Here is a 22585-nt window from a genome sequence, read left to right as displayed (position 1 = left end):
AATCCCCTTTGAAGACAGGGATAAAGGGCAGTAGAAAGACACCCTTCCCCAAATCTGCAGCAAATGATTTCTGGCACTATAAACATCACTTATTTTTCCAGAGGACACATCTGTTCTGAAGGTCTTCTGTCACCTACGTAATCCCCGTTTATGGCTGTTGCCACAGAAATGGCAGTCCTTAAAACTCATTGAAATCTTCTCTCTCTGCCTCCACAAAAAGTTAAAGGCTAATTAAGGAAATGCAAACAGGAGCTTCTTCTGAGCCTTCGACAGCAAAATAGCAGCTTGCAACATGAGGAACTGAAGAAGTGAACATGCACTTAGTCCCTCTGGCAAAAGAAAAACAAACTAAAAAAACATTATAATCTTTTTGGCATTTTTTAAAAAAATATCTTTTCTTCCTTCCTATATTGTAACACATAACCCCCAAAATCAATAATGCAGAGGCACTGTTTAAAAAAAAAAAAAAAAAAAAGAAGAAGCACTACAAGATGCTCCAGTCAAAACATTTCTTAACTGGCTCCAGAGGGGCAGAATGATCCCTCGTCCTTTTCAGCTGGAGCAATTCTGACCAAGAGGTGAGGTTTCATACATGGTAGTGAAGCAAAGCTGGGAAAAAAGGAGTGGAAAGGGGATTTCAAGGTTGAAACGTCTGTACAGCAGACTCCTTTGAGACAAGCAGAAAGCAATCAGTCAGGAACTTTTGCATGACTTGTATTCTTGACAGAGTAAAACTGATTTCAATACTGGACTACGGATTTGCTCTGCAAATAATTATTGTATGCAATCCCACTGCTAGGGAATTTATTTCTTTAATGATAAATTGTGGGATAATCCTGTGTTTGAGGACAATTCTGTACAACCTGACCCTGGGAGAAGCAGGACCTTTTCCATAGTGTGTGATACGGGTTTCCCATGTGGGATAAGGGTTTACCTTTTCATGGGTATTGACTTATGTGATTTGGGGGAATCCATTTCACCTCCTTGATGATGATGATTCCTCCCTCAGCTTTCCTCCCTGATTGGTCTTCAGTTAACTCTTTTTGCCAGAATTTTTTTTAGTACTGATTGAGTAATGCAACTGCATATGTAAATCCACTGGTACTAGTAAACAGTAGAAATAGTAAAGTCTGGGGAAAAAACCCTAAGCAACCCCACACACTCCTTTATTTGTCTGCAGCTCAGATGATTTGGACAATACAAGACTTTGTTTTTCCACCTGGAAATAAATACAGCACTGGGCTGCACAGTCTGAGTTTTTAAATGTGAAAATTATGACCATTAAATCTGTGACTTGAAAATGTGTCAGCAGAAAGCAGAAAACAGGTATGGATACATTCTGCAGGTTACTGCCTTAGGGTCAATTGAAACAAGCAGATCTGTGGGGCACAGCAGTGCAAGGAGCAAGCAATTGCAGGTGCAAATATGCCTGGGGCTTGTCTAACTTCCATTAAAATAAAAAGTTTGATAGCACTAATAATTTCTGTCCCTTTGCATTTCAAACAGCCACTGGCATTGCCTAAGCATTTTAACTGCGTGCTGGCAGAATTGTGGGCTTGCTGGGAAAAGACATCAGGAAGGGTGATAAAAGGTAGAAAAAAAGCAGAGGTGCAAACCTGCATTTCCAAGAGAAATGGTCCAAATGAATATCCAGAGGTCAAAACCGGAACAATTACAAGGCTCTGAGTTAGCACCAGTAACAAATACCTGTCTCCCAGCACTTTCAATTCTTGTGAATGAAATTTTGAGATGTTGGTGTGCTGAAATTTTGAGACGTCTGGGCTGAAAGGCTCAAATCCCCATCTGAGAATCCATGAAATATCTAAGTGGGCTCTGAGAGAGGAGCAAGGCTGGCTGCAGTACTGGATTTTACCCTTCTCCCCAGCAGCCTGCTCCTCATTTCTGCCTCACGTTACCACAGAGGCCAAATACCACAGCAGTGGACAGGTATGTGCCTGCACCTGGGAGACCCTCCCTGCTGCAGTGCTTTCTTGTCAACACCTCCACTGCTGCCTTAAGGTCTGTCTGTGTTGTTCTGGTGGTAGAGGACTGGGGGATAAAGGCAGAGGCGTTTTCTACAGACAGAAAAAAACATTGACCTGCTAGAGCAAAATCTGCCACGGTTTGGTTTTGAAAGTCTTTATCTTAACTGACTTGTTTGTTCAAAGAGTAGGATACTCTAAGACTAGTAAAAGTCAAATTTCCAATTTTTATGTTGATTGTGCTTCATTTTTGAATGGGAGCTCTTGCTGGGTTCCTTTGCTGCTTGTAGAAATAGGTTATTTTGCTATTCACAGGTGTGTGGGGATTCGCTATGCCTAATGGGCTGAAGTCTTACTGGAGAGCAAGATATGTGAGTGCAGGAGAGAAGCATCCAGAAAAACCATGTTTCAGTGTCTTTAAGACAGATCAGGGGGCATGATAGCTTATCAGAGTAAGTTTTCAGCTCTCAAATTCTGCATTCAGATATTGGCTGAGGTGTTGAGTGAGAGCCAGTATGCCATGGCTTGAGCTGGCTTCCAAGTTATTCAGAGACCTTCTGTGACACCCTGTATGCTTTGACTGGCTGAAAAGATTAGCCAGGGCTGTGGCAAGCAATTGATGTAAAATGACAAAGGGCTGCCTTCTGCTACCTGTGATTCTTTCCAGAGGCAAAATCCTCTCTCAGCTGCTACCACCAGCAGCACTTCTTTTGATTTTAGTGAGAATTAATCTGATTTATTTGGGCCTTGTGTATGATCAGAGATGTGTCTGAATCAAGTTTCTGTAGCTGAGAGACTTTTGTTCTGAATTAGTTCATTAATTGTGAACAATAACAAAGAGAGAGCAAATGTCAGAGTCCTGATTTTCCAGGTTGGGGTTTTGGTGAGGTTGAGGTGTGGATATGGTAGGAAAAATTGAATTTGAATAGGCTTAGTTTTTTTCAGGGAGATAGCAGAAGTTGCTTTTCTAGGTGATGCTGTGGGTAAAGCTGTTCTTCCAGAACTAAATCATCTCTTTGGGCAAAGTAGAGCCAGGTGAAAGAGCACGTGAAAAAGATTTGTTATACTGGTTACTCCTGTTCTCCAGCAGAGCCAAAACATGTTCGTTCCCAGTGGTCTTTGTCCATAGCAGGTTGGATACAAAGGACACACTAAAGATGTGGCATGGGCTGGACTTGGTTTGGTTTTCTTTTTGCCAGGGACAATAAGGAAGCACAGCCATAGCAGGGCTAAAGGTGTCATCTTTTAAAATTGCAGCTGCAACATTTTCTTTCTTGTGAATTTAGCCTCAAGGATCTTATTTGCTCTCTTTCAGGTCTTTCAGATCACATCTCATCCACTTCTGTTTTGTGTAATCAACCAATTAACAGTGGCTTGAGAAGCAGGCAGGCATACACATATGCTTTGCGGAAGAAAAATCGTGAACGTGAAAATAAATTGTAGAGATTGTAATTGTTTTCCTTGCCTCATTCTTTCTTACTGTGTTAGTCCTCGTAGAAACTCAGGGAAGAATATTCTGGATCAAACCAAGTTCTTGTCTAGACAAGTGTCTGTCTCTGACAGGTACTATTAAAAGGTGGTTGGCAACTGTGATAAGAAAAAGTAAAGGCAGAACAATCTTTTTCCCAGCACTTTTGCAGCAATTAGAGATTTTAGACAATTCCTAAGCTACAAATTTCTATACTTTGCTGTTCTCCTGCTCTAGGTATTTAATATGCTTAGCTGATGCTATTGAAATATCCCACAGTTACTACCCTCACATGTCCTGTGAGGTAGAAAAGTGGTGTATTATCTCCACGTTAAGGATTTTGAACTGAGGAGCTGAGAGACTTGAAATGCCACCATCTAAAAATAGATTAGAGCTGTTACAGTTCATTAGCACAATAAAAACTTTGGACCAAATTGATATCCAGCCTGTCCTTAAAAATCCAACCTCTCTATAAACTTCCTATTACAATATTACATGACAAGGCAAGGGTGACTGCAACCCTGAAATTTTATGATACTTCTGTGTTGCTTCACTTTCTCAGTAAATGCCGGCAACATGATCCTGTGCATTATGACTTCAGTTACAGAGTTGCTTCCAGATGACTTTCAGGCTCCAAGATCAGGATCTTGCAGATTTTTCAGCTGGCCATACAAGACAAGGCAAAAGTGATTCCCATATTTTAAGAGGGCTTTGAGGGTAAGAGAAAAAGCCTGTTGCAATGCTACCAAAATAAACTGGGATGGGAGGCCAAAGCAGAAACTTTCCTTTCTGCAACAGTCTTAGTGGTGATATTTTATCACTTATGTGGTGATTGAGAGACGTAGGAACAGATGTGAGTCTGTCATTCTAAATTCAAGGCATTTGTTAGGCATTTATTTTGCTTTTTCTTTACTTTTAATTAATATGCACTCATTGTCACAAGGCTACTGTACTCCAGGAAGGCATTGTGTACAAGGAGTACTGAAATGCTCTGCTTTGACTTGAACAAAAGAAACCAATCAAAATTCTTTTATGGCTATTGGTACATTATTATTGTTCACAGCTCATGTGTTTGGTTAGCAGTGGGATGTCTGATTCGGATACCTGGATCTTATACTGCAGTTGTGAATAGCTAATAAAGCTGTGGATTATGTACTTATAAGTTCTTATAATGTAACTCTAAGGTCTATATTGTTTTTTCCTTATTCTGTTCATCCAGAAAACTGGTTCCAATACTGGCAGTGTATTGATTGGATGACACTGACAGTAGTTTTAATGTCCTTGATATAAAAAAATGCTTAAACAAATGTTATATATTTTTAATAAGAAGTAAATATGCTTAGAAATACTCATGAATAACATAGGAAAACCCTAAGTTTCCTAGAGGCAAAAAAATGTTAAAAATCTGGTCTTAATTTCCAGACCTGTGCATTCAGATGAAAAAAACACATATGAATTACCTCTGTCTTTGGCCTAACAGTCTACTGAGAGGGCTCTTTATACACATTATTTTATATATATGTCTCCTCATAAACCCTCCCTCTTGGGAAGAACCTAAAGAAAAATAATCCCATTTTATATTGCTGTAGACTGTAGGTAGAAAGACCGCTTTTCCACGCTGGAGTTGAGAGACTTTTGTGAAAGGAACCACAGTCCTGTATATTACAAACAAGCACAACCTGGATCCCAGCTGGATACAAAGACAAATCCATAGGTTGTACTCCTGTTGCTGCTTCTTTCTCTTTTCCCTGCCAACTCATTTGCTTAAGTATTTTATATAAAATGAAAGTCAAGGTTTATGGCAAGATTTATGTCCTGATACCCTTATCTTGGCATCCATGGAAAGATAGTGTTGGGACAGGGAAACAAATTTGTCATCTCGTTATCTTCTGATTTGGATTAAAACCACCTCTAACTAGCTGGCCTTCCAATGGCTCTTGCTTGTTATTTCTCAGTGGCACAGCCTATCACTTTGCTAAATGTAGATTGCTCTTGGCTAGTTTTTCAAAGTAATTTGACAACGTAGTTTGATTTTTCCTCTAACATAATCTAGACGTTGTTTCCCTGTAGTGGGACAAAGGGGATTGTGAAGAAACTATTATACAGAATTTCCCAGCAATTTCCTCCTGTCTTACAATACCTATCATATTTTGCTTAACTATAGCAATCTTCCCAGGTTCAAATGCTCTGCTTAGCTGTGTTCAGGGTTTACATGAACTGTATGGATTTCATACATTAGATGAGACCTTGCTTAGAATACTAATGTTATGTGCTTTACAATAATGCAGTGAATCCCAATTTGGTTTGATTGCAATAAACTGGAGTCAAACATGCAAACCTTTGCTAATTTAAGTTGATTTTACCTTTATCGTTTTGCATATTGCGTGTTCTAGAGCCACACAAACAAAAGCTTGTTTGGACTTACCATGCTCTCCTTTTCAGAAAACAGAATTCTTTTTAATTAAAAACACTTTAAAAAAATCAGTATGTGTAATTGCTAACACCTGCTATGTGTTACTAACAGATGTTTCTTACTTACCTAAGGGAACTGTTATAATTACACTGTACGCTTATTGGAATGGCATTTAACCAAGATAGTTTAGGAACTTTAGGTGGTGACTTTGTGTTCTTTCATTCATCTTTCCTTTAAAATATTTAAAAAATAGCCAAACAACCAGGCCTCCTCGCTCACCTCCCCAGCTCCTATTCACCAAACACAGTTCAGCACAGTGAAGCTTTGGGCATTCAGCCTCTGCTTGGTCTGTCCCTGAGCATCAAAGAGGGGTTTGCGTTTGTTGCTCCAGGCACTGCCCTGGAGCCTGTCTTTGCAAGGCCTGGGATGGGATGGTTACAATCCATGCTAAGAGTGGGGTTTGAGGAAAGCAGACTTGTTGATTGACCTTGAGCAGCCCACCTAACCTCTCTGTTTCTGTGTTCTCTACTGTGAAATGCCGGCAGTGTGGCCTCTTGACAATAATAACTAAGGTTGCAAAAGACCTCTAAGATCATTGAATCAAACCATTAACTCAGCACTGCCCAGTTCACCACTGAACCATGTTCTAAATGCCACATCCACAAATACCTCCAGGGATGGTGGACAGCTTGTTCCAGTGCTCAATCACCCCTTTTTCGGTGAAAAAATATTTCCAACCTCAACCTCCCCTGGCCCAACCTGAGGCCATTTTCTCTTGTCCTGTTGCTTGTCACTTGGAAGAAAAGATGGACATCCACAGAGGAGGGAGGGCCAATTCATGAGTGTTTTCCCAGGGCTTTGAGGTTTTTAGGTTGGATTAGAGGTCAGTGGGACTAGCTCTGTCCTGTCACCAGGAGTGACACCAGCCTGCAGTGGAGGCAGGCTGCCCCAAGGCTGCTGCAGAGCGCTGCGGGCTGCAGGAGGTGCGGTGCATTTCTGCAAGTCAGTCTGTGCTCTCACTCTGCATCTTCATTTATGAAACTAATCACACAATTACCTGCAGGCATGTGTTAAATATGACACTGGTCTCTGCAAAATAATGGGCCAATTGCAAACAATGAATAAAGAGAGGCAGCTCCATTTATAACTGCTGTTTCAACAGAGCTGTGTTGTAATCAAAGTGATCTGAGGGTGACTCATTAATTAATTGATGTTCTTTTTTATTATGTGCTATTGAGTTAATGAGTAATTTGTGCTAGATAACTCTCTGAACACACTGATTACGTGAGATATTTTCTGGGGCTTTCATATCAATGACATGCTGAATAGGTGGAAGATGGTATTTGCTTATGTATACTCATTATTAGCAGGTTCAGGATGAATATAAATCAGCAGAAGGGCATTTTAAAAGGTATTAGATACAAGCAGCTCTTACTTTAATGCTTTAAACAGATACTCTTCAGCTTTTAATGCCTTAAATAGTATTAAAATCACTTCCTTTATAATACTTCTATCACCCACAATTGGCAGCTTTTAAAAAGATGCCTACACAAAGGATTTTTACTGGGAGCATGTTTGTGCTAATGGCCTATTACCTTGCACATACTGTATTTTGGTTTCCTTTTGCAAGATACTGAACAGTAAACAGGTTTGGTCTGCATCATTGGCCTGAAGTAGGAGGAATGTGTTAAGTGAATATGTAATTGGCTTTTTTTATCTAAAGTGGTATTTAAAGGAATAAAAACACTGTTCTTATATACAGTACACACTTTGCTTTGTGTAGTTTGACTTGTTAAAGCTTTTGCTTTATTGAAACCACAACATCTCCAATGCCATAGGAGTTTTTTATTCATTAAACAACAAATGGCTAAATTGATAATTTAGTCTGACAACAGCAGCACAGTGGAAGCTTTCAGAAAAATCAGCTAAATGTATAAAATTATACCCAGCAATCACTACAGACCTTCATTTTTGACAAGATTTGTTCTAGGTACAGATGACTGTAAACTACCTACTGCTGAGAAAATTATAAGAAGCTGCTGCATATTTCGTTGAAAAAAGCCTTTAAAGTACTTTAAAGTCTGTACAGTCGAAACCTTGCCACAGTCCCTGTTTGTTTCTTTTTCCCAGTCTCCCTCCTCACTGACCACTTTTCAATTTATCTTCCCCAAGTCATTTTATGTGTAGGCAATTAGGAACCTTTGAGGGATTGCTGGATGATTTTCCTTTATTTACATTACATGAGCAAAAATTTGAACATTTTGGGAGGATAGGAAAGCATGAAGGTGTGCTTAAAAAAAACCACCAAACAACCCAGAAAATATAAAAACACAATCATGAAATAGATCCACTTTTAGCCCTGGTCACTGTTTCTGCCAAATCCAGGCTGTCTTGATTCATCACCAGTTGTGGCAGACAACAGGCACAGCAGGTTACAGTTGTCAGAGGAGCTTTTTACAGTTAAAACTCAAGGTTTGATAAAATGTATTTTTCCACATGGCTCAAAAACCAGCCATCCAAGAATGGCAGATTTTAAAAAAATCATCATTATTATTATTTTTGTCTGGCTAAACTTTGTGATGTATACAGATAGAGATAAAATGCCCTAAAGATGGGAGACACAGCATTCCTGCCTGGCAAATCCACTGAGTAAGGGTCACTATCAGAGTGTTTTGCTGTATGCAAACATCTTGTTGACACACAGAGTGATGGAGAAGGGGAACCAAGGTGGATAACAGAAAAGCAACCCAAAGGAATGGTCTAGGTCTCTGTTAAAATGATCACTAAAGTGACCTGGCAGATAATGTCTCTCCAATATTGACTTATGATGATATACTTTATTGGGGTTATAAGTGTTTCCATTAAATATTTCAGCTCTCAGTCATTATTTTAACAGCCAGGCTAGATGGAAGTTTGAAATACAGGAAAATGTGTAATTGATCTTTGACCTACATCAAATCTAAATTTATTCTGTATCCTCTACACACAAATTTTAGATATGTATTTGAATAAGATAGACGAGCATAAAGTGCTCAAAGCGGTGCCATACCATTGTGCACTGCAAATATATCCATGTTTCTTTATCCTTGCATCAGTTAGGATTGATAGAATGCTGGGACTATTTTTTTTCCCCATAGCACGACCACCTTCCTCTTCCATGCTTTGAGCCTATGCCACAAAACACACATATGAGCAACATGGCATGTAGCAATAAGCCACTCTTCCCCCATTCCACTCTCTTCGTTTGCTCCATAAAGAGCTGAGCAGTGGCACTTTGTGGGAATGAGAGATTCCTTTAGCACTTGCAGCACTATTAGTGTGTAGTTGCCATCATCCCCAGCCAAGCCTTCCACAGGCTAAGCTGGTTTTGGTGCTCTCCTGCCTCAGATCTGTGGTTACCTCCTGTGAATGCTCTGCTCCTCCTGGGATGTCCTGGTGCGGCTTGTAACACTTGCATGGTCTCCTGGTTTTCTGAAGAGCCAAAAATGCTTTACAAGAGCACTGTATCCATTAGCCCCGCTTGACAGACGGGGACAACTGAGGCACAGAGAAGTTGAATGACTCGTCCAAGCTTAGAGGGAGTCAAAGACAGAGTCAAGGACCCTTCTTTCCTATTCTCCAGCCTTATTTCTGAACCAGGGATTTCTACCCATTCTGCAGTCTACTGCTGGGAAGCAGAAGAGAGATCTTTCTGATTTCTAATGGAAAGACCCAAGAGAGCTAGAGGAGAAAATTGAAATTGGGCTCAAAACAAGATAATATGATTCTTCCCTTTCTGTCCATCCTGACCTTCATGGAAAGGACAGCGTGTTTATTGCACTGAAGTAGATCTGTAAGAGCCTAATAGTACCTCTGACACCAACTGCTTCGTTATCCCAAAGACATTAAGGGACTGTGGAAGGGACTGGAAGAGACACTTGTGCTCAAGGTTAGGAAGGAAGATAGTCCACAAAAGAGGGCTAAATTTAATTTGAAAAACTATGTGGAGCTATTTCTTCTAATTAACAAGAACAGCCTGAGGAGTTGTTGCTTTTCTTACTGATCCTGTATGAGTCGAAGTCAAGTTTTGTGAGCCATGCTTATTTTCAAAAGGGTTCACAGCCAGAAAAAAACCCACACTGTAACAACAGTCATTAAAACTAAATATCTAAGTCAAGCCACTGTGCAGTGTGCTCTTACCATACACTTAAGGAATTTCCCCACTGCATTACAAAGTTTCTTCTATCATCCCCAGCAAAAACACGCTGAAACTGCAACAGGACAGGAAGAGCAGGGCAGGACAGCAGTCAGCTTGAGCAGAGACATGGGTTTGTACTCTAAATAAAAACAAGAGCTTAGCTTCATAACAACATAGGGTATAGTGGGTTTCTTAGATTGTTTTTTGTGTTGTTCTTAATACTGTTTTGTTGTTTGTTTGTTTGTTTTTAATACAGGTTGTTTTCCCAGTGAGCTAGATTACAGTGGCAAACAGACATGAATTAAATATGCATTTAACAACTTTTTAAACATTCATCCTGCTTTCCTTTGCCAAACACCTGTAAGCTCTGTCAGGGGCATGAGCACTTAGGGACATCCTGCTGATGCAATAGCTTCATGGCTTTAAAAACAGAGGTCCACCTCTCCTAGAAAACGAACTGATTGCCAACAGGAGCTGTCAGCAGTGATTCCACCTCTGTCAAAAGGATTTTAATTGCCAGTATTGATGGGACAAACCTGTAGGATGTTGGCATGGACAGCAAAGTACCTGTGCAGTTAAGTGTGGTAGCTCTCGCTTGCTATTGCAAAGTTTTGTCCCATCCACATCAGCATTTAAATTACCTTCAGCATTCACTGAGGTGGGTAATTAGCAACCAGTCACTCTCCCAGTGTCAGCTCAGGGTCATTTCTTTAATGTAAATAGACCCTCAGAGGGGGCTGTTTACAGTGCCTTCTACTTTCACTTTTTTCCAGGGTTTGTTGAGGATGCAGCCCCAGAAAACATGAGGGTTAAGCCCTGATTAAAACAAAAAAAAAGTAAAAAAAAACCCCAAAACCAATGAAAAAAAACAACAAAAAAAAGTAAAAAAAAAAAAAAGAAAATAAAAGAAAAGAGAGAGAGGGAGATGAGAGAGAGAGAGACCCCTCAAATTTTAAGAATTTTTAAAAAAGTATATAAACAGAAACCTTCTCCCTTTCCTCCCCCCCCAAATTAATGATTTCAGAAAAATAACATATATATATTTATATATATATATATATAAAATAAGATACCCAGAGGCACTGGTTTGCATTAGGGCTTAATTTCCAGCTAAATTAAAAATCAAATCCAGGCATTTGGAATGCCTAAGGGGCACAAAAGCAGCACCCAAAATCATTAACTTTTGCACCTTTTATAATATATCTCAAACCAGTCAGATTTGCTTTTCAAAATTTTGTAGTAAAATAAAAGTGCTCTTTGAGGAAAATCCATTCAATTAAGCAACAGATGCTTAACCCCTGAAAAATAGAGGCTTATAAGAGAAGTGCTGATAGACCCTTAACCATAGCATCATTAGCAGCAGGTGCTGCTAGTTATTAGTTTCCTAAATAGTTTTAATGTAAACAGTATTCTTAAGCTCTAAGTGTAGCATAATGGTTGGGATTTGCTCTTTAATGCTTTTTACTAGAAAGATACAGCTCATTTAAAATAGCTGGTAGATACAGAAAGCATAAATATACAGTAAGTTTAGACACTGATTGTACTAAATGCAACAATACAAAGAAGCAAACAGGAACACAAATGGTAACACAATAAAACTGTATTACATTTGTGCTTCAAATATTACAATACATTATGTACAATAGTCCAAAATAAACATCTCATGCCAAATGACACAAAAAGAAACAAAAAACCCCAAACAAACCAAAAATCCCAAGAGCAAGCAAAAAGAATCCAGCTGTATATACAGTACCTTTTTAATTAACATTCAACTCTGAACTGGAGCAATTTTCACTACATACAGATGCAGTCCGCCTTTTATTTCACGCAACCATTCTGTCTCCCTATATCTATGCTATTCAGTAGGTTCCTGTGTCATTTCTTATATACATGTTGAGCAAAAAAGATAAAAGAACGTAGTGCTTTTTATTCTTAATGATGTGGCATCCGATCAGCGAACCTGGGGTGCATAACCTTCTTTCATTAAACCCTCCTCATAGTCTGTCTGGCACAGAATCATGTTGTTCTTCAGGAAAAATTTGTCTCCAACACAAAATCTGAAATTAAAAATAATAAAGAGAAAAGAAAAGAAGGAGATAGGTTGAGGATCAATGATGTGACATGGTCATACAGGTGAGGGTTGTAGAGCAAGTGTTGGCTGGACAGTGTCCGCAGACAAGTGTGCGCGCGGGAAAACCCAGCAGAGGTGCCACAATTAATCCTGTGCTTTCAACAAAATCTAGTGCATTCAGGCACTTCTGCTTCCCCAGCCAAAGACCTCATTCAAAGCCCACCGTGGGCTGTGGGAGGCCTGGATCAGGTCACCGGCACACAGATAAAAACCCAGTAAATATCCCAGGCTGCTGAGCTGAGTGAAAAGTAGATGTCCTGCTTTTGTGCAAACCAGAAGGAAGACAGGGTGATTGCGTGCAGTGGAAAGCTTGTCTGAGATATGTTATAATTGTCTTGTGTGCCAGTAAGAATTTCTTGTCGTGTTCCAGTTGGATATTTCACTAGATTTGATTTAAGATGATGATTCGGGGAACTGTTTCTAGCACACACACAGCTTTACAAATACTGTGGTGCAAACTAGACACACACAGGCTTGCAGAGAAACCTCTTTTCTTTTTTCCTGTAGGAGTTGATTACAAATTTAGTTACTCAGCTAACTACTCTCTCTTGTGGTATCAGCATACCTACCTCGTTATACCATTACGTGCATCGGAATCATCTGATTGCTGCAAAACGCTACTGAGAGATTTCATTTGCTTTTCTCTGATGAGTAGGACAATCACATAATATTAATGCTCCTGGCTGGCTGACTTCAAACTTCGAGTAAAGTAGGATTTCCCAGCTAAAAAATACGCTTGAATTTAAGAAGGCTCTTCCCTGACACACCCCTCAACCCTTTCCCTTGACAAAGCCAATCTTCTTGAAGATAGTTAGGGAGAAGTGAATGGGGCCAATGCAGAAAAAAAGTTTCCCTAGTGACTGCCTCGGCAGGGTTACATGCCTTTGTTTGTAGTGAACTCTCCAGCTATGAAATATACTGGGAGGCACTGCTTGCCTTACTCCAATTAAAATGAAAGAAAGTAACCTAAATGAACCCCTTAACACTGATGTGAATAAATGAAACCAGTTTCTACCAGCTAATTATGGATGTCAGTACATAAAGTATTGTTTAATGTGTAACGGATTATAATGTCCTTTTTTTATATAATTTCCAAATGGTGACATCTTGGACACAATTAGGGTCAGATATAAATGCTTGTGTTGTTTACGGTAGATTTAACAGCAGAGTAGCTATGGGAATAGCTGTATATGTATTTAATTGTAACAATTTAACCTTCAAATACTGGTGCCTGCTGTAGTTGACCCAGTAAAACTCCATAAATGACACAGGTTGACCCACCTGACCCCTGACAGTGGCCTGTCTTTATCAGATAGTCAATTTCTAATAATGTTCAAGCAGAAATCTTGGTGAATTGTCACAGATTAAATTGTGTATGGAGAGCAGTCCTTTAATGTTTTGTGAAGTTGGAGGTTTAAATGAGTAGCAGTTGGACTGATTTACATTTGTGAAGATTGGAATGCTAGACAAACAGTGAACCCATTTATTTTCCAACTGGGTAGCTTTGGAAATTTATCCTTATGCTAGCTAAATAGATAGAGGGAAAATAGTGTAATAAAAAAGTGGATTGAAAAGAATTAGCTCTGCTCTTAAAGGAAAATTGGTTTGCTTATTTGTGGACTTTTTTTTTCTGTGGGATTACTGCCTGCCGCTGATGATGATTGAAAATAGAGATTATGCAAGGATCCCGAAATCTTTAAGTTATTTATGGTCTACACTCTTTTACAGAATTTAGAGGTTGCTATTATTCTTCCCACCCCAATCCTGGCATACTAGGCTACTAACAACACAAAATGATTTTGAGTAGCTATGTTGAAATGTAGAATTTGTGCATAAAAGTTGTTCTTTGGTGGTTTTTTTCTAGCTTCCATCTTTTGTATTTTTGTCCATTGACAGCAACGCTGAGAAAAATTCTTTTGCGCACCTTACAAGATTAGGTAAAGGAGTCTTGACTAGTGCCAACATGTAAAATTCGCTTTTCCCAAAGAAGTCACATTTAAAATCAACAAACAACAAACAAAACCCCCCCGAACCCAGTGCACCAGTGGGAGACAAAACCACCTTTGCACCCATCAGAAAGAACTAAGTCTGAACTGAGAACGTTATTCAGCTGTGTATTCCTTTTGTTCCAGGGTAAGACAGACCTTAGCAAACTAATTTGTTTAAAGTATTTAGTAAATGAAGAATACACTGCTGAAGTGCAATTGGCTTGCATGGCAATACGTAACACGTGTGACTTCTTGCAATATTGCTTGCATCAAAATCCTGGCTGAAGGATTTTGTTTCTCAGCCCTCAGAGGAGTGACACAGTTTCAATTAAACTGCGCCAGCTACATGGGAGTGTCAGGATGCCTTTCCCAATAAAAAGTGTCAATGCCTTTTGTTTTGCAGGTGTTGAGCCAGAAGTGCTCTACCTATGTCTACGTGGCATGTGGCATGTGACAGCTTTATGCATGAGTGGCTTTAAACATACACAGTTCCACAGATCACTTACGTTCCAAGCGTGCAGCTGTCTCGTGGAGAGGCTGCCAGTGGTCTGTCTAGACATGCTTGGCTGTGTGATAACCTGTGGGGTGGGGGTGTGTCTGCATGGGAACACATCCTCTGGATGGTCCTCTGTGCCTTGGGGGAAACCTGTTGCTTGCGATACTGTGGGTTGAAATTCTTCACACTCTTTTCGCATTGTGCAAGCTCGGTGACAAGTATATTTGGCAAAGGCTGATGGTGAGGCTTGTGTGGGACCCCTGGGTATTAAATATGTGAATTGTGTGCTCATTAGGTGACAAAGTGGTAAACACCAGCTGAAAAACCTCTAATCCTGGCATGCTGGCTCCCAGGTACAATGAGACAGGGCAAGTAAGCAGATGAAGTAGGATGAATTCTGGCCATTCACACTTTCAACCTTATTTGACTCGCAAAAGCAGATTTAGCCTCTTCTGAAGTGAAAGAGCTATATCTGTAACTAATTCAGATTGGGTTTGCACACTGCAAGATTTAAACCTGGCTCAGCTTTAAAATGGGAGGGTAAATTGAAGCCTAGCCTCCCACTAAGGTTGGGGTTTTTTTACGGAATTGGCATAGGATGTAAATCAGGGCACCATTTGGGCACATATATTAAATGGAGTGGAGGAGCATATTAAGATGCCACTGTGTTAGGAGTATATAATTAGGCAAGATTATTACTCTTCTAGCAGGCAGATGGTAGTCTTCAGCCTTCCCTAAAACCCTCACCCAATTTTTTTAATAGGCATGCAAGATGAACAGGAAAGAATATACAATAGGCTGCATTAACATGCCAGATTGGACTTAGCACCATAAATTGATAATAGTACTTTTGACACGTCTGTGACATTAGTAGAATGACCATTATAATTAACCTACATCCTAGAACTCCTGTCATATTTCACAATGGCAAAAGGAAGGCCATTTATATTACAAAATGACCTCTGTTATCACCTTGTTTGGAAGGGGAAGGTGTGCCTAGACTAACCACAAGAAGTATAAAACTTCCATTTCGAGAAGTAGTCCTTTCATTATTCAGAACAGACATTTAAGGAGATCTCACTGCTGTCTGTCATCTTTTCTGATGCACAGGACATGTGTCAAGGTACTGAAGACTTCTTAAGAAAGCAGGAGAAATATTGCTGGGGACGAAGATGGCTGTGTGTGTGCCTCCTCTGGTAAGGTTAGATCTTTGTCACTGTAGAAAGAGACAAAATCTGGAAGCATTTGGTTGATTTCCTGAGGATTAGGACAGCTCAGACTTACCACGCCCACGTCCTTCCCCTCTGCTTTTTGCAGTCAGTGATGTAACTTGGGCTCTGCTTTTCCCCTTCCCTCTCCTTTTAAATGCTGAGCTTCCAGTACAACTCACATTAACGTTAATCTCTGTGCATCACCAAGAGAACAAAGCCACTCTTTTACATCACAGTTCATCAGCCCACACCTGTGGTTTATTAATTCTGGGGTTCTGTCAAGATGTCCATTTCAAAGGCTGGAAAGTGGGAGCTGTGCCTGAGTTTGCACATTTTCGCCAGTACCTTGCAGAATACATAGGCACAGAATCCCAGTTCAACTTGAAATGGCAAACCTCAACTTGCTGTGCCTTTCATGTACTATTTTATAAAAAGCAGGTGTGGACAATATGTTAATTTGTATTCTAAATTTTGAGACATCCAATGAAAATAAGCAGCACTCAGGCCGTCAGAATTAATAAAATGCCCACTCACGCAAAAATCTGATATTGGTGTTTGAAATAAGGACGTCCCTGGCATTGCATTCCCTCTCCCCTGCTTGACAGAGAACAAAGGCAGCATTGTGTGGGCATTTTACAGTTTATACTGGAGGTAAGTGTTTACAACTACATCAGGACAGCAATTTCAGTGAGTGTGTAACCATTTTCAGTCCAGTTTCTATTAAAATAAAGGCTTTCAGATAGAAGGGTAGAACAGCTGATTTAAACACCTCTCAGTGGTAGCAGATGGGGGTTTTAAGCCATACTCTGAGCTGACTTCCAACGGCAGGGAGAAAATATCACAGAAGTAGGGAACAAGCTGCTAAAGATGCCGACAGAGAGTGAGAGGAAGGACACATAAACTCTGGGAAGTGGGAAAGCCGAAGGCAGACTGACATCATTGCTCTAGTCAAAAGTGTCAAGCACAGATACAGCTGAGCCCACTTGCAAGATTTTCCACTCCATTTTCTTAGTCACACACATGCAACCTGACAAAGTGTGAAAGGCAGTGTCTGTTTACAAGTTTATTTTTCCAGTGGTTTCCTTCCCCCCACCCCTTTAAATTTTCTGCAGAAATTAAGTATATAGAGGTTACTGTCAGTGTGAGGTGAAGGGCTTCTGAAGAGAAGTTAAATATGTTTACAGAGAAGAAAGGGGAACACTCACACCATTAAGATGACTGTCACTAAGCTCTGCAGGTACTTAGGCGATGGAAAAACTTCAAATTAGGAGTAAGCTGGACAGAGACATGAGAGATAAGAGGATGCTAAAACCTTTAGGCTAGGAGCAGAGCTTAATATTCACCAAATTGCTACAGCTTTAAGCATCACTATCAAGAAAAACGTGGGGAAAATATCTCAAAAACTGGCTGGCTGGAGCAATTAGATCCTAGAGCTGAATAGCTTTATGAAAGGGAAAATAGGAGACAGTGCCTATTTGACACCAGGGGACCAGGCTTAGTGGCTCAGGAGCTCTCTTTCAGGCCTATGCCTACAGTCTGTCTTCCTGGAATACAGTATGTGAGACAATGCCTTTTTCTCCTCACTCTGAAAAAGTCACATTCAGGAGGCCAAGAAAGGGACAGGCATGTTATGAGTCAGTTCAGAGCTGGAGTTCATGGCCCGAACAAAAGTCCCCTTAAGTGAAGGGAGCCTAATTACCATCCACACCGAGACTTGCGCTGGATGGTGAGTTGTAGATACTCAAAAATAATAAAGCAAACAGTGGAGTTGTCCATAAAAGCAGAAAAATCACTGAATCTTCACAAAGAGCACTAGGCAAAAATGGGCAGGCATCTCTCTGGGCCAGGATCAATCATTTAAAGGGTAGGAATGTGAAGGTCATGCAATAGCAAGACTGAAGAACGGGCTGCCTGAAGGATCAGTGAGATGTGTGTTAATATAAATATTACTTAGCTTGAAAAGCAGAAGGGGCTGGAAGAAACAACCAGGCACAGAACATAAAAAAAAAAAAAAAGTCAGCGTTGGCAAAGACAAAGTAGAGCAGTCTGAAGAAAACAGTTCCATGAACTGTACTCATGAACATTGCATGCATTCTGAGAGGAAAAAACCTAAATGGTAGATGATAGCTGAAAATGAAGTGAGGAATCAAACAGAGAGCAATACATGCTCTGCAGATCTACTGTAGAGAATGACCCAAAGGTTTTAAAATTTAATGGGGAAAGATGATATGAAATTGGGGAATAAGGCTAAACAGGTCTTGCGATAGCTGGTGAGCCTTGATACACCCACTGCTGATTTTTGGATATTGTTGATGTGTTTGTGAATAAAAATATTCTCTTCAATAAATAAATAAATTCCATATTGGTGGAATTAGTGGCTGGAGTGAAAGGAAAGAGCAAACCTAAAACCCCTGAATAACATTATTTTGTATACAAAGGGGCAGCAGAAACTTAATGAACTGCTGTCTTATAAACACATCCTCACTCAGAATCTGCTGTGTGGTTTTGATTACCTTGAGCAGAGGAAGAAAAAAGGATCCTAAAGGACAACAGAAATTATTAATGACATGGTGACTGACAAGATTTTTCTGTTTAAAAGAAAAGAGGAGAAGGTTTCATAGTAGATCTGAAAACCCCAAAGCTGGGATGGGTCAGGTGTCTAGCAATGTGGGGGTTTACTGTTAGACAAGTAACAAAAACCAAAAGATTCGAAGCTATTAATGAGAAAATATAGTCAGTGGGATGGTTTGCCATAGGAACCACAGAAGAGCTATGCTGGAACATCCATAAAATAGGATTTTTTTGTAAATAAACGAAAATTAATTCTTCAGAGGGCCACTAGTCCTAAATTGTAAGGAAGAAAGGTACCCTACAGGCAAGTCTGCTTTATTAGGCTCCATGAGAGCTATTGCAATAGAATCAGGATTAGGGTCACTTTTGAGAATTTCTGAAATTCTTCGAAACTCCTGGAACCACTCCTTGTTTTCATGAGATGAACTAGACTCTATTTCAGGTAAATTCATTCTTTTGTTCTCAGTCTAAGACACCTATAGACTATTTCAGCAACTCTTTGCCCAAAATACATGCAAAGTAAAAATCAAATAAAAGATTAGATTGAAGGCTCGGGAATAACGAGGCTGAGAATTATTAAATAACCCAGTTAAGCTCCATTTCAGAAGCATCTAACAGCACTTTTCCGGCGGGATCAGTGGCCCCAGGGAACACTACGACGTGTGTTAGCTGCGAAGTGAAATTGTACATTATTTCACAGTTGTAATGGTAAAAGAGGAATATTAAAAATATTCATAACAGCTGTGCTTTTTTTTTGGCAGGGGGGTGGGGGGAAGAAAAAGAAAGTTCCCTTCCTCAGACCCAAGAGTGTTAACTATGATGAAAATCTTTTGCACTCCGGCTAACAAACATTGTCTGCTTTGCTTGACTGATGAAGATTAGCTGACTTCTTACATTAAAGAAGTTTGTCTTGTATGGGCTGAAGTGACAAGACAATAACTAAGTGCTAATTGTGCATAACCAACACTAAAGATATGCAGCCCCATTATGGCATGTAATAAATGAAGCGAACAACAGAAATATATTAGGCGCTTTAATAATGATACCAGGACGGTGGTTTGGAAAAAAACAGGATGTGAAGGGTTTGGGAAACGAAACCTAGGACACTGTGTGTGTCTCTTAAATGGGTACTGTGGGAACCTCTGCCTGCCTTGCTCAGAATACAGCTTCTCAGTTCTGTGGCAAGACAAAATTGATATAGGACTTTAAATAGCATTAGAACCTATAATTACTTTGCATTATTATATAGTTTAAGCAGTGGTTATTACTTGCCTGGTATTTTAATTTCCCATGTAACATGATGAAAAAGGTCAATTTGGCTTTTTTTAAAGAGCGTAATTGTAGTGTGCTACACTTATTAGCAGCTGTACATTTTATGGTTCTTTAGGGATGTTTGATTTTTAAATGACTACAGTGCTAAAAAATAATACTCTGTAGGACAAGGTGAGTTAGAAAAGCTTATTTAGAGCTGTGTCTAGCTTTGTTGTGTCAGGCTATTATCTTCCTAATTTTTCATTGCTTCCCTAAAAATGTACATCTTGCGTTTCATCCCAACTGAAGGAATTAAAAAAAATATGAATGCTATAAGCCGCTAAATAGGATCACGTAATAACTGAAAAATAACTGAAAATAATAGGGACATCAAGGAGTGGACATAATTGGCTCTCTCACTTCCCAGACCTCATGGAAGTCAGTGGCAAAGCTGCTATCAGCTCTGGTGGAGTCAGAAATGGGGCTCTCGGTGAAATCTCTGATGGGATTCAGCCACCACTCTGAATATAGCTGGTATAAACTTGGCTCTATTCACCTCTGAAATAATCAGTTGTTACAATTTTACCATTTTGGACATTTGTTCTCCAACTGTGCCATATAGATGATGCTTCAGATTCAGGTTTGGATCCTTGGTACTTTTATAACCTACGGTTTGGATATGGAAATAAAAACAGGACTGTAAGGGCTTCAATGCTGCTGCAGAGGAAATGGTGGGAACAACATCTTTTAAATTTAAATGATTACAGTTCTGGCAACAGGAAGAAACAATGTGTACTTTAAAAGAAATACATGTGATAAAAATGAAGAATTAAAGTGAAATTAATGCAATAATGACAAATGGTACTGCTTTGCTCTTCTGCAGAAAAGGATCTCAAAGACCTTTATAAATATTAATTAATTAAACCTGACAGACAGCCTTTTGAAGGAGAGGAAGTAACATTATTCTTTTTTATTGATGCGGGATTTGAGGCACAAAAAGTTTTCTAGCCAAGGTCATGAAAGATGTTCTGTATCAGTCCCAGGAAAAGTATCCAGGTCTTACTCTCTGCCTCGGGGTTCTGCTACTGGTAAATGTTTCCTCTTTGGAATGTACGCCCGCGTCAGTGCCGAGCTAGCACTTAGCTTATGGAACAGACCCAAGAAATTCTCTTACCTCTGATTACAAAGCTGACATGCAAAACAGTCCAGGTGATAAACATTGTCCTTTGCTCTCATCACCATCTCAAAAGCAGGTATGAGCTTACTGCAGGCAGCACAGTTTCCTGTAACGCCAAATAACCTGGAGATACAGAAAGAAATATATTCCTGATTCACTTTTTTTTTTTTTTTAATTTATTATTTTTTTTCCCCCACAGTCTTGTCTTTGACTGACTTCCCAACACACCTCCTTTTGGAAAGGTTGGCCTTTGGTGGTTCAACTCTGCCCAATTACAGCACAAAGACACAGCCTTGCTGAAGAGATCTTTATGACAGACTAATATTGCACCCATTGTGATGTTATTATTTTTTTCTGCAGGTTATACTGACCTTTCTTGATAAAAGAAACATCTTGTTGAACTAAACAAAGAAATAGTAAACACATTAGGGACGTTACATAACTGTGCAGACAGAGGTCGAGCTGTTTGCGTAAGTGGGAAGAGTCTTAGATCCTGCCATGCAGGAGAGAGCCACATAACCTTGGCTTTTGGTGCTACTTACTATTAAAACACACTTTAGCTAGAAAAGAAATAACACTTGAAAAAGCCAACATTCTTTGCATTTTTGACATCTAGTGCTAAAAGCTTTACCACTATTATTAAAAGAACACTTTATGAACAAGTCATTTAAATCGTCAGAAAGCATTAGTGGTTCATGCACCTTACAACCCTATACCATAGTTATTGCTATGATTATGTTATTCAGGTAGCACATTAAAGTAAATGAGGCTGTAAACTATATATAGTCACATCAGGAGCAGAAGTATAAAATACTGTAAGAACAATATTGAAATGCTGGTTTTGCCAGACATCTATATAATTTTCTTTTTAAATTCCCTTTGCTAAAGATTTTTCAACACTTTTCAAGTGGGTGTATTACACACACAAAAAAACCAACACACCAAAAAAAAAAAAACCCAACCAACATACATACACATCCTTTTGTGACACAGAAGGATTATAATGAACAAGAAAAAATACATTAGCTCTACGTGGCAGCAATCTTTGAAACTAAGTTTATTTAAACTACTTAATAGTTGTGATGGATTATTAAAAGTAATGCTCTGCTTGTGCATAGCAGTTAATGCTGTTTTTAACTATGAAGCACACTAGATGAAAACGCCACATCTGCCACTTTTCTTTTTTTCCTCAACATCAGGCTGACAGCAGAAAAATATAATGGCTCTCAAGGGAAACACCAAATTAAAAGCAGTTCTAAACTAATGAATTCAAAGGTGCTCTGTAGAAAATTCAGTTTGGTAACATAAAATGAACACAGTTTTTAATCACATCCCTCCATTTTACTGAATTTCATGGGTTACCAACAAGCCTACTTAATTCTAAATCCTTTTACCTTCTGCTTCTACTTAAGGTGTGCTGCCTACAGAATACGTGCCTGTTTAATTTAGAAGTTGCGACCCTTTTCCTCCTGTCTGAGATGCTGGTTACTCTGATCACCTGGAGAAATGCTGGGACAAGGCCATCCTCATCAGCTCCTGCTAGAATGACTCAAGTCAACTTCTATTTTTGTGAAGTCTGATTACTAAAATAGGTTACTTAAGCAGATTATAAATATTCCTTTTGTAAAACACCCTGTTCCAGTTCCATCTGCTCCACGCATGGGTTTCACCGAGGTTGTCTAAATCCCATTCAGACTTTCATTCCTTGTCTGTAGGAAGG

General features: G+C 39.5%; 1 protein-coding gene across 3 annotated transcripts in view; it reads right to left on the bottom strand.

Moving 5' to 3' along the window:
- Positions 1–11464: 11464 nt before the first annotated feature.
- Positions 11465–22585, bottom strand: part of LMO3 (LIM domain only 3) — a 56431-nt gene continuing 45310 nt past the window's right edge. For all 3 annotated transcript variants that reach the window (XM_010404185.2, XM_010404186.3, XM_010404182.3), the window contains 2 exons: positions 20863–20988; positions 11465–12097 (listed from right to left, as the gene is read on the bottom strand). In XM_010404185.2, the coding sequence (XP_010402487.1) occupies positions 11992–12097; positions 20863–20988 (232 nt within the window). In that variant the 3' untranslated portion in view covers positions 11465–11991. The remainder of the gene's footprint in view (positions 12098–20862; positions 20989–22585) is intronic.

The sequence above is a fragment of the Corvus cornix genome, chromosome 1A, assembly GCF_000738735.6.
Source record: "Corvus cornix cornix isolate S_Up_H32 chromosome 1A, ASM73873v5, whole genome shotgun sequence".
In the NCBI taxonomy this organism is placed as follows: domain Eukaryota; kingdom Metazoa; phylum Chordata; class Aves; order Passeriformes; family Corvidae; genus Corvus; species Corvus cornix.
The sequence above is the reverse complement of the archived record's forward strand: the minus strand, read 5'-3'. Positions and strand labels throughout refer to the sequence as shown.